This window comes from Mytilus californianus, unplaced genomic scaffold (genome assembly GCF_021869535.1).
Source record: "Mytilus californianus isolate M0D057914Y unplaced genomic scaffold, xbMytCali1.0.p SCAF_9, whole genome shotgun sequence".
Taxonomy (NCBI): domain Eukaryota; kingdom Metazoa; phylum Mollusca; class Bivalvia; order Mytilida; family Mytilidae; genus Mytilus; species Mytilus californianus.
In genome coordinates this window covers 80519073-80534199 of record NW_026262745.1, presented here as the reverse complement: position 1 = coordinate 80534199, position 15127 = coordinate 80519073, and the positions used below count along the sequence as shown (strand labels likewise).

The 15127-nt window shown below is 32.4% G+C and overlaps 1 protein-coding gene across 8 annotated transcripts in view; it reads left to right on the top strand.

Moving 5' to 3' along the window:
* Nucleotides 1-7372, top strand: part of LOC127716496 (coiled-coil domain-containing protein 169-like) — a 90264-nt gene extending 82892 nt beyond the window's left edge. For 6 of the 8 annotated variants that reach the window (XM_052222734.1, XM_052222733.1, XM_052222730.1 and 3 more), the window contains 2 exons: nucleotides 194-229; nucleotides 4795-7372. In XM_052222734.1, coding sequence (XP_052078694.1) covers nucleotides 194-229; nucleotides 4795-4891 — 133 coding nt within the window. In that variant the 3' untranslated portion in view covers nucleotides 4892-7372. The remainder of the gene's footprint in view (nucleotides 1-193; nucleotides 230-4794) is intronic. The other 2 variants (XM_052222731.1, XM_052222728.1) reach the window with 1 other exon arrangement.
* The last annotated feature ends 7755 nt before the right edge of the window (nucleotides 7373-15127 follow it).

Genomic DNA, 15127 nt, shown 5'->3' with positions numbered 1-15127 from the left:
TGACTTAATGCCTTAATAAGTGAAAGCACCTCATTTGGGTTTCCAAAATATAGGACATTTGCAATAAGTTAAGTTTGCGGGCTGTTTGCATGGAAAACTACAATAGTCTACTGTAAAATAATAAACACTATAAAAATTAGTCTCTAATGTATATAAAGGTGGTACTTAAAATCGTATAACCTCACATATTTAGGAACAGCAGAAAAAGTGGAAGTCATGGTAGCTTAAGGTAAATATACTCAGCCTTTTGCTTCAAGCATTCACGCTGAATACACGTATTTGTGTAACTATATCATTTTATCAACACCTCATTTATCAAACACAGTATTTTACTTTATGCAGATATGTACACAGTACTGTTGTATTTTATGTGTTTCCTCATAAACTTTCAAAATATCTGTTATATCTGTTGCAGCATTGCATGTGTATGTTGAATAGTGTTTTTTACTGTTAAAAACAAAAAAATAGAGATTGTATAATGATTACTAATACTAAAAATGAAATAAAAAAATCAATTAAGGATGTTTGCTACTCTGTTTCAAAATAAAAAGCTTTTAAAAAGACTGTTATAAATTGATAGTATACAAATAATGGAACTAGAAATGCAGAAAAAAAATTAAAGGTCTGTGTGCTTGTTTTTGTGATATCAGCCATTAAAAATTTGGCGGGAAATGATTCTCTCTAGATTTTTCATACAATTAACATTGGCACCTTTTTTCTTTCAAAAACTATGAAAAATTTTATAAGATTTTCAAATATGGCTTTTTAAACTATATGTAATAAAATTATGAAAAGAAAAGTTAGCCAGTGGGCAAAATTTTTAATGGCACATGGATAAAACCAGAGCATTCCGAATATCTGACAAAAATTCAAAAACAAGAGGAGCAAACTTCCTTAAAAAGTACATTTTATAATGAAAAACAGCTGAGAAATCTTAGAGGGAATAGTACATTTGTGATCCCTTTTAAAATTATGAATGATGACCCCAACCACTTTCAAACTTGACCAAGGCTTTTACTTGAAATAATTATAAAGAATTATAAAAGATAGATACTAGTATAAGATAAAAGCTTTAAAAAACAAAAATGATCAGCAAGAGGAGATCTACAAATAAGTCATCATGGCCGAAATCTTGTTTAAATTTTTTACCTTATATTTTGAAAACTATAATAGATAGCCAGTAGATATTAACTTTAAATAGCAAAAAAGATCCAGAAGGCAAGATCTACAAATAGGTCATCATGGCAGAAATCATCAGTCGACTCCTTATTGGAGTTATTGCTCTTGATGATTTTTAGTCCCCTACGGACGAAGTCGAAGGGGACTTTAGGTTTGCACTCCGTCCGTCTGTCCGTCTGTCCATCTGTCAGTCCGGCAAATCAGTTTTCCACACTTTTTTTCTTCATGCTTGAAGATATTGATTTGATATTTGGTGTATTGTTTTATCATGACAAGTTACAGATCAAGTTAGAATTTTGTTCCGGTCTGATGATTTTGTGCAGAGTTATGGTCCTTTGACTTAGAAAATTCACTAAAATAATCAGTTTTCCACACTTTTTTTTTGTCATTCTTGAAGATATTGATTTGATAATTGGTATATAGTTTTATCATGACAAGTTACAGTTCAAGTTTTAATTTTGTTTTGGTCTGATGATTTTGTGCAGAGTTATGGTCCTTAGACTTAGAAAATTCACTTAAATAATCAGTTTTCAACACTTTTGTTCGTCATGCCTGAAGATATTGACTTGATATTTGTTATATAGTTTACACCATGACAAGTTATAGATCAAGTTCGAATTTTGTTCCAATACAATGAATTTTTAACTGGTAGGGGACTATGTATTGCCATGCAATACTCACAGAATGCTTGTTAACAATATTTTTGCGTTTTTGCCTATTACTTAGTACCTTGAAAACTATAATTGATAGATAAAAATTTTTAAAGCAAAAATGATCAGCAAGACAAGATCTACAAGAAGATCAGCATAGATGAAATTGTCAGTTGTAAACATATAGGAGTTATTGCCCTTAAAAAAAAGTTAAATGATGATTTTTTTTTAACAATTTTTGTGTTTTGGACAAATCTATAGAAGATTGAGAGAAATTGTATACAGATAAATTGATCAGCGATATTGGGAAGATCAAAAACAAAAAATTTGGTCATGAATTATATCTTAGTCTACAATGTCGAAGAGTGTCCATTGTTGAAGATGCACATAGACCTAGGTGAGTGACACAGGCTCTTTAGGGACCCTAGTTTTATTGTCGAGCCTGCGACTTTTGTCGCAGAAAGCTCGTCATAAGGATAGTGATCCAGTGGCGGCGGCGACATTAATTAACTTCTTAAAAGCTTAATATTTCAGAATGTAGAAGACCTGGATGCTTCATACTTTGTATATAGATGCCTTATGATATGAAGTTTCTGTCTGTCATATGTCCATTGTCCTTGACCTCATTTTTATGGTTCAGTGACTACTTGAAAAAACATTTTTTGTAATGTTAATTTCTCTCTTATTATGAGTAATAGGATAACTATATTTGGTATGTGCGTACCTTACAAGTCCTCATGCCTGTCAGACATTTTTCACTTGACCTTGACCTCATTTCATGGATCAGTGAACAAGGTTAAGTTTTCGTGGTCAAGTCCATATCTCAGATACTATAAGCAATAGATCTACTATATTTGGTGTATGTAATAATTGTAAGGTGTACATGTCCAACTGGCAGGTGTCATCTGACCTTGACCTCATTTTCATGGTTCAGTGGTAATAGTTTTGTTTTTGTGTTTGGTCTGTTCTTCTAATACTGTATGCAATAGGTCAACTCTATTTAGTGTATGGAAATATTTTACGATGTACATTACAGTCTGGGTTTTATTTGACCTTGACCTTATTTTCATGGTTCTTTGCTTATGTTAAGTTTTTGTGTTTTAGTCTGTTTTTCTTAAACTTTAATCCATAGGTCAACTATATTTGGTGTATGGAATGATTGTAAGGTGTATATGTCTGTCTTGCAGGTATCATCTGACCTTCACCTCATTTTCATGGTTCATTGGTCAATGGTCAAGTTCCTGGTTAACTTTGTTTCTTAGATACTATAAGCAATAGGTCAACATTTCAGCGTGTGCACTCTTGTATATTTTTTCAATAGTCTTTTACAATCCCATTTGGTTTTGATGAATAAAAAAATTGATTGAATATTTTTAGTCCCCTACCGACGAAGTCGAAGGGGACTTAAGGTTTGCACTCCGTCCGTCTGTCTGTCCTTCTGTCAGTCCAGCAAATCAGTTTTCCACACTTTTTTTCTTCATGCTTGAAGATATTGATTTGATATTTGATATATTGTTTTATCATAACAAGTTACGGATCAAGTTAGAATTTTGTTCCAGTCTGATAATTTTGTGCAGAGTTATAGTCCTTGGACTTAAAAATTCTCTCAAATATTCAGTTTTCTGCACTTTTTTTCGTCATTCTTGAAGATATTGATTTAATAATTGGTACATTGTTTTATCATGACAAGTTACAGACGAAGTTTGAATTTCATTTCTGTTAGATGATTTTTTGCAGAGTTATGGTCCTTGGACTTAGAAAATTCACTTAAATTATGAGTTTTCTGCACTTTTTTTTGTCATGCTTGAAGATATTGACTTGATATTTGTTGTATTGTTTACACCATGACAAGTTATATATCAAGTTAGCATTTTGTTCCAGTACAATTAATTTTAACCGGTAGGGGACTATGTATTGCCATGCAATACTCTCAGAATGCTTGTTTTTCTCATATTGTAACAGTAAATATATATATATATATATATGTAATCCTCAAATCTATGTCCAGCCTCAAATCTGTGTCCTTTCCTCAGATCTTTGTCTTTTATATTCTTTATTCATAGGCTGGAGAAAAGGGCCAGAGCTTTGAGTGTCATGACATCACAGGACACTGTGTTGAGGCTGGACATAGATTTGAGTCTGACATATATTATATAGTTTCATATTATATGAATATAAACATTTTAGCAAAAAGGGGAAAAGAACACTCAAACACACATACACACATTCTTGCACTTGCATTAAAGTAACATACTTCAACTAAAAATAGAAAAAAATATCCCAAAGAAGGAAGTAAAATAATCTGAATAATGATGTCATGTAATTTAAACTATGATATCATTGAAGTTGGGGTTTTTTTTTGCCAACCAGAGCGGGTTTATCTTTAAACTGTATCCCTTATGTTACACTATACACATATTTTCCTTATGTATTCTGTTTTTTCTAAAGAGTTTACTCCTTACCAGATACAACAAATAGCTACTGGAAAATACAACAGGTTCTGCATGACAAGTAGCTTATGTATAATTCCTTAAATTTTAATCAAATTTAAGTTCATATTACACACATGTTTAATTATGGTTGTTGTCATGTGTTTTCATGTGCATCTTTATGTTTGAAAAATTGTATGCTATTTAATTTTGAAGGAGTTGTTTTGGTCCTATATTGTCATATTAATTTATTTGACATTTTTATTTTTCCTCTATTAATTTTTTTTTTATACTCTTTTTGCTATTCTTTTCCCAGTAAATACTGTTTAAAGAATCGAAAAAAAAAACTAGTGGTGAATTTGTTGTAATATTTTATGTGTTGTTAGTGGTTTCCTAAATAAAATGCTAAGTAATTAATAATACTGTACCTGTTTTGGTATAAACATGCATTTTAATTTCAAAATGACATTATAAAACATTTTTACAGATATTTTTTATGTGTTAAATTGATGTATTATTATTATATTTAATTTCAGTAATATACCAGAAGATCAAAGAATAATAGATCCAAAAAGAGGGCCCATTAAAAAGACAGCTGGAGTGAAAAATTTGCCAAGTTTAGAAATGACTTAAGTTAAATGTTGCATGTGCTAACTTTTAATTTCTGTACGCAATTACTGTTCACCAAGGACGTCACTGGTTCATGATATTGTCATTAGATATTTATATTCATTTATGTACATAATATTTTTCTCTCGCTAGCGTCAAAGGTCGAGAATGCTAGACAATAGGGATTACAATCCTGCGGCGGCATAAAGAATTTGTTTAAAGCTTTATATTTCAGAGGGTACCTTGTATGCAGATGCCTTATGTTACAAAGTTTCCGTCTGTCATATGTCCAATGTCCTTGTCTCCTTGACCTTATTTTAATGGTTCAGCGACTGCTTAAAAAATATGTATAGTGTTTTTGTTATGTGAATTTCTCATTTACTACAAGTAATATGATAACTATATTTGGTATATGAGTTCCCTTGCAAGGTCTACATGTCCGTCAGACAGGGTTTACCTGACCTTGACCTCATTTCATGGATAAGTGATCAAGGTAAAAGTTACATGATTAGGTCGATTTCTCAAATACTACCAGCAGTAGGTCAACTATATGTGCTGAATAGAATGATTGTAAGTTGTAAATGTCAGTCTGTTGGTTTCATCTGACCTTAACCTCATTTTCATGGTTCATTGGACAATGTTAAGTTTTTGTGTTTTGATTTGTTTTCAAATACTATCAGCAGTAGGTTAACTGTATTTGATGTATGGAATGATTGTTGAGTGTACATGTCTGTCTGGCAGGTATCATCTGTCCTTGGCATCATTTTTATGGTTCATTGATCAATGTTAAGTTTCAGTGCAGTCTGGTCCTCTTCTAAGATACCATAAGCAATATCAACATAAAATCAATCATGAACTGTAAAGCAGGCGAGACATTTCAGCATGTGCACTCTTGTTACAATTAAATGAGAGTATAAAGTAGGGCTGTTACGGTACAACCATTTTGTTCAATTAATGTGGATTCATTTATTTTTGTGGGTACCAATATTTGTAAATTTAGGAGCAATTGTATTTTTCCTGGATATACGTCTTCATGGTTTTGCCAAAGTTTGCTCATAAACCTATAGAAAATTTATACTTTGTTGGACATTTAAATTCAAGGTTTACCTTTATCCACTACATTAATAAAAATTGGTACTCCATGACTAATCCACGGAAACATAGTTACCTTTTTTAAGATTCATTTGGGTGCTCTGAAAGCTTCAAAGTTTCATTCAGTGCATATCCTAGTGAAACTCGTCACAGGATAATACCAGCAGCACTAATAATATCACACAATCCAGTGGGTAAAAATATTTATCCATTCAAGATAGTTTAATTTTCAAACTTTTAAAGTGCAAGGTGTACCAAACATTTTTCAAATTTTTAAATTTAAATACAGAGAATAGATGAACAGCACAGTAAATGGGGTTAAATGGTAGAATCTGTTTCTCTAATGATTAAGTGGAAAACACTGTTCGCCATGTTCCAAATGAATATGGTGGCAAACTTCATGAGACAATGTGTAGTTTATCAAACTGGTCAGAAATGCTGTAAATGCACACAGAATTGGAGAAAAGCATTTTCACAGTTGACATTTCTATAACCCATTTTGATTTGACCTAGACAAAAATGCATTGTCAGGATAAGTGAGTGTAATTTTTTTATACTTTTATGAAAATTGCTATGTTTTACCAATGTACCGATAATTTTAAGAAACAGATTAATATAAATGTAAGGACATTTATCACTGAAATTGATGATTTGACAACAGTTTTAGTTATAACTCCATTACCTCGCCTATAACAGTTTATTAAAGTGTTTTACATTGAGAGTTTAAATGTTTTTTAAACATATCTTTTGAAATGAAATTCATTCTCACATGTCATTACACAAATTATTTTCAAAACAATTATTATAGAACAACTTAGCATATATAACAATGTACCATGAGTCTGAAGTGCTTTTCTGAATTTACCTTCATCATGATTGCAAGGGATGTATAAAAATGTTTTCTTTAATGTTGTATATACAGAAGATACCTAGAGGGTTATCAAACACCACTAGAAAAACAAACAAAATAAAAAACAAAAACAGTCATAGAAAACTAAAGATTGGCAACATGAGAACCCCTAAAAATAGGGTGAAATTAGGCAATAAGGATTAGGGTTAGCTTCATAAGATACATGTACTTGTCCTGTATCTATGAAGCTTGCTTATTTTAATTTTTTTTTAATTAAAATTAGTATATTTTTATGGGGCACATTTTTCATCAAGAAATTATTTTTTTTAAATCTTTACTGAATATAAAAATATATTCAAACTGTTATACCTTGCTTCATAATGTATAATCTCACTTTGTACCAGTGCAAATAATAAGGTAGGAAAATCATTTAATCAGCAACATATTTGTATTAGATGTGTCAGTCAGTGTCAATGAAGGCATAATGTTATTTTCACACTCCTGGTAGTGGTGACACTGGTTTAAGATGTCTTTTGATTTATTAAAATATATCAATGGTTGTTTATATGTGTTATGTTTTTGAATTTCATACAAATTTTCTTCGAAAGATCTCAAAAAGATCTTGAAAAGACTAGATGCTGAAACTGATATCAGTCATTAGACATCATCGTCTGAATTAAAGTCATTGAATAATAAATATCCTTTTACGAAATATCTAATAAGGGTCATCATAGACCTTTCAGAACAGTCACATTTTCAACAACTTCAAAAGCCCATGATTAAATTATTGTCAGTTCTAAATGAAATGTCATAATAAACTCTTAATACCAGCCACTTTTTATGTCCCTGCTGCGGCGGAGGGGGCATTAAGTGTTACCCTTGTCCATCCATACGTACGTACATCACAGATTTAGTTTCCATTCTCTAACTTTAGTTTGCCTCAACTAAATGTTATGAAACTTGTACACAATGCTTATTACCACAAAACTCAGATGGATTTCGAACTTTGGTGGCGTCACTTTTACCATTCTTGAGTTATGCCCCTTTATAAATGGAAAAATTGCTGAATATATCGTTTCCGTTCTCTAACTTTAGTTTGCTTCAACCAAATGTTAAGAAACTTATACACAATGCTTATTACTATACAACAGAGATCAAGTTCGAATTTGGGTGGCGTCATTTTTACAGTTCTCTAGTTATATCCCTTTATAACATTATATGCCAGCGTAGGCATCATCTGTGTCCCATGGACACATTCTCCATTTCTTTAAATAGTAAAGGTCCTTTTCTAGATTTTGGATATTTTTGGATTGTTTAGTCCTTAATGTTAATTTTCTAACTCCTTCTCTATTTCCAGGTCTTTAATGATGTTTTAGATTTTTAAGTATAACTGGTAAATGATTAAGTCAGGGATTTCATTACCACAAATTATATAAAACCCTAACCACATTCTTTCAAAGATGCATAGATTTTGTTTAGAAGTTGGCTTACATTCCTGCAAAAGCCTTATTACAGAAAGAATATCACATTCTAATTTTTTTAAATGTAAACTCTGGTGCTCTGAAAGGGTGCACAGTTCCTTCTCCATTCACCCGTCGTTAAATATGTTAAAGGACAATTCTAGATCATGACACATACAAAATGAAATTAGTGAATATGTCTCTAGTCTAACCCTAAGATGTCACCTAATTCATAAGCCATCAGTATATGTAAATTCTCTGTCCTAAAGCCAGATTGGAATCAGTCAGTCAGCCATACATTGTAATTACACGATTTCATGTGTTTCAATCAATATAAGAATTTTATCACTTATTAATACAATAGGAATACAAAGATTATATACCAGGGTCGAATTAATTAAAACCTTCTAAAACTTTAACGTATACACACCTTCTAATCCATTATAATTGTCAATGTTAACCCTTAAATAAACTATACCAACTTCTGTATTCTCATTTATTTTGGTTGATTTGTTTATTTTCTAACCTGCAACAAAATTCACAGAATGTAAAGACATTGGGATACCAATAGCGGCACAGTAAACTATTTGTAGAAAAGCTTTATTTTAGAAGGTAGAAAGAAGACCTTGATGCTTTATACCTTGAATATTGATGCCTTATGTTATGAAGTTTATGTCTGTAATATGTCCATTGTTCTTGTCCTCATTTTCAAGGTTCAGTGACTGCTTAAAGAAACTACAGTTTTTGTCTCACCTAAGTATTGCAAATGTGAGACTTAGACATGCTGTTTCAAGCGGTATCATCAACTTGTTAAAAGTTTTTGATAAGGTTAGTTTAAAAGGAAACTGCACTAATGGGAAGTCAGTGATATTATGTATGCAGTTGTATCAGCATTAGCACATCTCATTTCCAAGGAGATCAGTTGGCCCCTCCCCTTAAGTCACTGGTTCAATGACTGAAATTTTTGCATTATAAGTTTACAGATTAGGTCAGATTAACTGCTTATGATAAGTCAATGATATTTGGTATGCAGTTGTATTAGCATTGGCTTATCTCATTTCCACACAAATCATTTGGCCATGCACCTTCAGTCATGGTTCATTGACTTTGAATGTTTTGCATATTTTACTTGTTATTAAAAGTATTGCTATTTTGATTTCAACATTTGCATTTTACTATCAAAATTACATACAGTTCATTTTGTTATGTTAATGTCTCACTTATTTTGAGTATTGAGTAATAAGATAATTATACTTGGATCCTAACAGGTCTACATGCCTTCAGATAGGGTTCACCTAACTATGCCATCATTTTTTTCTCTGTGGTTAAAGTTTTTGAAATTTTAATAATTTTCTTAAACTATCCTGGATTTCTATCAAACTTGGACAGAAGCTTGTTTATGATCATAAGATAGTATCCAGAAGTAAATTTTGTAAAAATAAAGTTCCATTTTTCCCGTATTTTACTTATAAATGGACTTTGTTTTTCTGCGGGAAATATTACATTCACTCTGTGGTTAAAGTTTTTAAAATTTTAATAACTTTCTTAAACTATCCTGGGTTTGTACCAAACTTGGACAGAAGCTTGTTTATGATCATAAGATAGTATCCAGAAGTAAATTTTGTAAAAAATAAATCCATTTCTTCCTTATTTTACTTTTAAATGGACTTAGATTTTCTGCCAGGAAACAACACATTCACTCTGTGGTTAAAGTTTTTAAAATTTTAATAACTTTCTTATACTATTTTGGATTTGTACCAAACTTGGACAGAAGCTTGTTTATGATCAAAAGCTAGTATCTAGAAGGAAATTTTGTAAAAAAATAAATCCATTTTTTCCGTATTTTACATTTAAATGGACTTTGATTTTCTGTCAGGAAACAACACATTCACTCTGTGGTTAAAGTTTTTAAAATTTTAATAACTTTCTTATACTATTTTGGATTTGTACCAAACTTGGACAGAAGCTTGTTTATGATCTAATGCTAGTATCTATAAGTAAATTTTGTTTTCTTCCAGTTAACATTACAATCAGTCTGCAGTGAAAGTTTTTAAACATTTATTAGATTCATAAACTATCCTTGATTTTTACCAAACCTTGACAGAAGCTTCTTACAATCAAAAGATAGTATCAAGTTGAATATTTTTATTGATTTACTTCCTCATTTTTGTTGAGCCTGCAATTAACAGAAAAAGTAGGCGAGACACTGGGTTCCACGGAACCCTTACGCATTTTTTGGTTGACCTATGTTAATGTTACATGGTTAGGTCTGTTTCTCAGATTCAATAAGCAATAGGTCAATTTTATTTATTTAAGGAGTGCTAGTAAGATGCATATATCAGAATTCGGTGTGGCAGGGTTCATCTGACCTTGACCTCATTTTCCAGGGTCACTGGTTAATGTTAAGGTAGCACAACAGTCTTATAATGATTATCACCTTATTTCATAATATTTATCCATCCAAGGAATTTAATATACAATTCCTTGATTCATCTGAACACTTTGTAAAAATCCCAGTCATTATCATGTCACAACAGGGAGTAAATTAATAATTACATAATGTAAATTAATGCACATGGTAAATACTCTATATATAACGGCATATATTATCAGTGACCACTGTGGATAGTAAACTAGGAATTGATAGTAAATAGTAAGAAATGTTATTTCTAGTATGTTTATGTAATTATATCAAAGAAAACACAAAAATAATTGAAAAAGAAAGAAAATAGAAAATAACGGATTTTAGAAAAAAAAGGGGGACTCGCGGCTTAAAAAAATTGTCCTGTCCCTAAGTACCTATGATGGAAAGGGTGTTGCTAAACGGCGGAAACGGAATACGGAACGGAAACGGAAAGAAATATTTATTTGGACGGAATTTGAGAAAAAAATAGCGAGAACTACGATACTCAATAAAGACCGAAATAACGAAATCACACAATAAGTATTCTAAAAATAGGATAGGAGATATCAAGGAAAATAGCAACAGTTTTGGAAATGCATAAAGCAAAATAAAACAAACAAAAACTAGAGCCTCTAAAGAGCATGCGTCGCTCATCTAGGTCTATAGCGGGAATGTAAAAAAGTCATCATTTAAAGGCCATCATTCCTATAGATAATCTATTTACTCTTAACGGCAATATTTGAATTGTTTGTAGATCTTGTCTTGTTAATCATTTTTGTTATTTAAAGTTTCTATATATCTTTTATTGTTTTCAAGATAATAGGCAAAAACACAAAAAATTAAATATTTCAAGATAGTGGCAAAAATGAAAATAAAATGGTTAAATTCGTCATTTAAAGGCGATAACTCCTATAAGATGTCGTCTGACAGTTTTGAAGTGATTGGACTTTAGGTAGAGCTCAACATTCTGAACGTTTCTGCCCCGTCAGATTTTCTGTTTATAGCGGTTTTCAAAATAATGGACAACACTTGCATTTTACCCCCATGTTCTATTTTTATCCATGTCGGCCATCTTGGTTGGCAGACAGGGTTTTCGGACACATTTTTAAACTAGATACCCCAATGATAAATGTGGCCAAGTTTAATCAAAACTGTCAGACGACTTCTTGTAGTTATGTTTGGTTAAACTTGGCCAAGTAGTTTCAAAGGAGAAGATTTTTGTAAAAGTTAACGACGACGAACGCCAAGTGACGAGAAAAGCTCACTTGGCCCGTTGGGCCCGGTGAGCTAAAAAAAAAGAACTCTCAAAGTATACAACCACTCAAGACTAAGGCAGGTCGAACATCAGAAAACGACCCTGACAGAGCAGAAGCATTGAATGAACAATTCCCTCTAATTATATTTACTAAGAAGTCATCAACTGAAGATGTACCACTAAAGAAACCAGTATTTTATCCAAAATTGAAAGACATAGAAATAACTAAAGTAGGGTGAGAAAAAAATTAGTACATGGACTCAATACATCAAAAGCATGTGGGCCAGACGAAATAAGCCCTAGAATACTTTAAAATATCAAATGAATAAGAACCTATCACTAGTCACTCTTTTCAACAATCCATCAATACCAGCTCAATACCTGATGAATGGACAACAGCAGACATTTGTCCACTTTTCAAGAAGGCTGACCATTCGTTACCGGCAAACTACTGCTAAGTGTCCTTAACTTACATTCTCTGCAAGATGCTCGAACATATAGTATGCTCCAACATAATGCGTCACCTAGATCACTATGATATCATCAATGAAAAACAACATGCTTTTCGTAAATATCACAGTTACGACTATGTATACTGTTATCAATGATTGGACCAAAAACATCGATAAAGGACACCAAACAGATATATTTATATTCATGAGATTTTGAAAAAACCTTCGACACAGCCCCACATGAACTACTTAAACTGAAATTAAACGGTTACAGGATATCAGGTAAAACACTATGTTGGATTGACTCATTCCTGTGCTACCGCAAGCAAAGAGTCGTGGTAAATTGGACAAATTCAATTTGATCCACCCGGGGTTGATTCTGGAGAACCTCATGGCACTATCCTGGGTCCTGTGTTATTTAGTCTACATATCAATGATATCTTGGATAATTTGGTGTTTGGCCAGTAGAAACACCCAAACGATCAGATGCGTAGTGTAAAATAAAGTATTTTTTTCGTCAGAAAAAATATATAATATATGATTTTTCAGTTAATGATAAAGCACTGCTTTAAAATCTACTAATATAGATTAAAGTAACTTTCAAATGTCAACATCACTTTAGTATGAATGAATATAAATACATTTCTATGTTAATGTTTTCAATTATAGTAATGCTTAAAACATTATACTGAATGAGTGACAATATTTTCAATTATACTATTAGTATTATAAAATAACGTTTACGGCTATTTGAATGGGACTGAATTTTCAGAGAATTAAGCGGCATGATATGCAAGCACTGTGGACATTTTGATTTTTAGAAATCCTAGGACATGACTACGGCTTATTTGAAAAGGGCACTGTGCAAATCGCATACCCATGTACTGTTTTTCTGCCAGTTTTTTTCACAATGATTCGTATTTATTGATATTACAGTCTAGGAGACCATAATGTAATGTTTTCCCGACGTTAATACCAACAACGTACCTCAGTATTGTAATCGGGTGAGAAAGCCTTTGTATAGTGATTGATTTTGTCAAGTTTTACATAAAAATAAAGTGTATCCAAGTTTCTATGTCTAGTTCCCAGGTTTCCATATCGGTTGTTGTCCATACTTGATTGTCCCATCGGGTTTCTCTTACGTTTTTTTCCCATTTTACAAGAAAAGATAGCAGGAAAATCACCAATGCAGAACATTGATTGATTGTTGGTTGCTTAACGTCCAGTGCCAAATATTTCATGCATGTTCAGGACGAGAACAAGTTAACAATAAATACAATAGGTAGGTCCTTTAATAGAGGCCGGCCGGGATGAAGGTCAGGGAAATTTAGACTACCACTTAAAAATGAGGGTAAATTGGATATGGACAGAAATTTTGCCTTACAACAGGCCATCTACGGACCCCTCAATGAGTTGTTGCAAGGGTTCTTAACGTGCAGAGAGCGTGTCACTATATCTCTACACGAGGCAGTGGATTTAACGTCCCCATTCTAACCGGACGTGGCTGCGTACTTGATACACCCCGCACAGCCAAACGGAAGCCTCACTTTGGCAAGGGTTTTACTGCCGGTCGGAAGAAGACCTGTAGTGACCATATTTCTATTCCCCAGTCACCAATGCAGAACACAACACAACGAAATACACCACATCACTAACCATAATTCAAAGCAATTAAAAAGAAACAAAGAAAACATTGATGAAAAGCATTTCCCCCAAAAATGAATTACTCCACAACCTATCTAGAATCGAGGTGAATGTCCATCTTTTTAGGCCGTGTGTAGATTTTTTTTTTGTGTTGTTGGGTTACTGTCTTATTGAAGTTTATCCCACATATCTTTTTACTATCTTTATTTTTGTTTTGAAAATCAGAAAAAGTCAAACAGACTATAGTGAATCGCATGAACGACGTACGTTCATGGTCTCAAGTGCAAGAGTAGAATATAAAATAAATGAACTTATGGAACAATTGGTTTACGCAATTAAATTACGTAGAATATGCATGCTCTTATTAAATATTTTAAAAATATAGGAACATCACCTCCTGCCATTTATTTCAATACTTTATGCTTTCAAATCTTTTTCCTGAAATTTATTCCTGTTTTTCTTTCTTGTAAACATGTGATATACCATAAACAACATGCCTATTAAAATAACTAACCAAAAAGAGAAGATGTAAATTCTTTCTGTTTCCGTTTTCCGTTCCGTATTCCGTTTTCGCCTTTTAGCAACACCCTGATTCAAAAGGGTTTTCAGTTTTTAGGTGTTTTTTCTCCCTCACAATTTCATGAGAATATTTATTAATAATTGAAAATAGAAACTTTATTGGTACCCGTTTCGACTTGGCTTTGATATATGGTGTTTAATGGAGTATCTTCTATAAGAGAGGCGAAAGATACCAAAGCCGGACATTCAAACTTATAAGCTGAAAATAAACTGACAACGCCATGGCAAAAAAATAAAAAGACCAAAAGACAAACAACAATATACAATATACAAAACACAACATAGGGCAACACGAACCACAACAAAAACCGGGGGTGATCTCAGGTGCTCCGGCAGGGTAAGCAGATCCTGCTACAAATCATGTGACACCCGTTGTCAGGTTTGCTCATGTAAATACAAACCCAGTGATATGTCTAATTTGGTAGGTCACATTCAGGAAAAGGGAGGACGGGATTGTGGTTACGACGATTGGAACACAACCGTCGTCATCTTCGAAACAGATATTCCATAACGGTCGACCAACT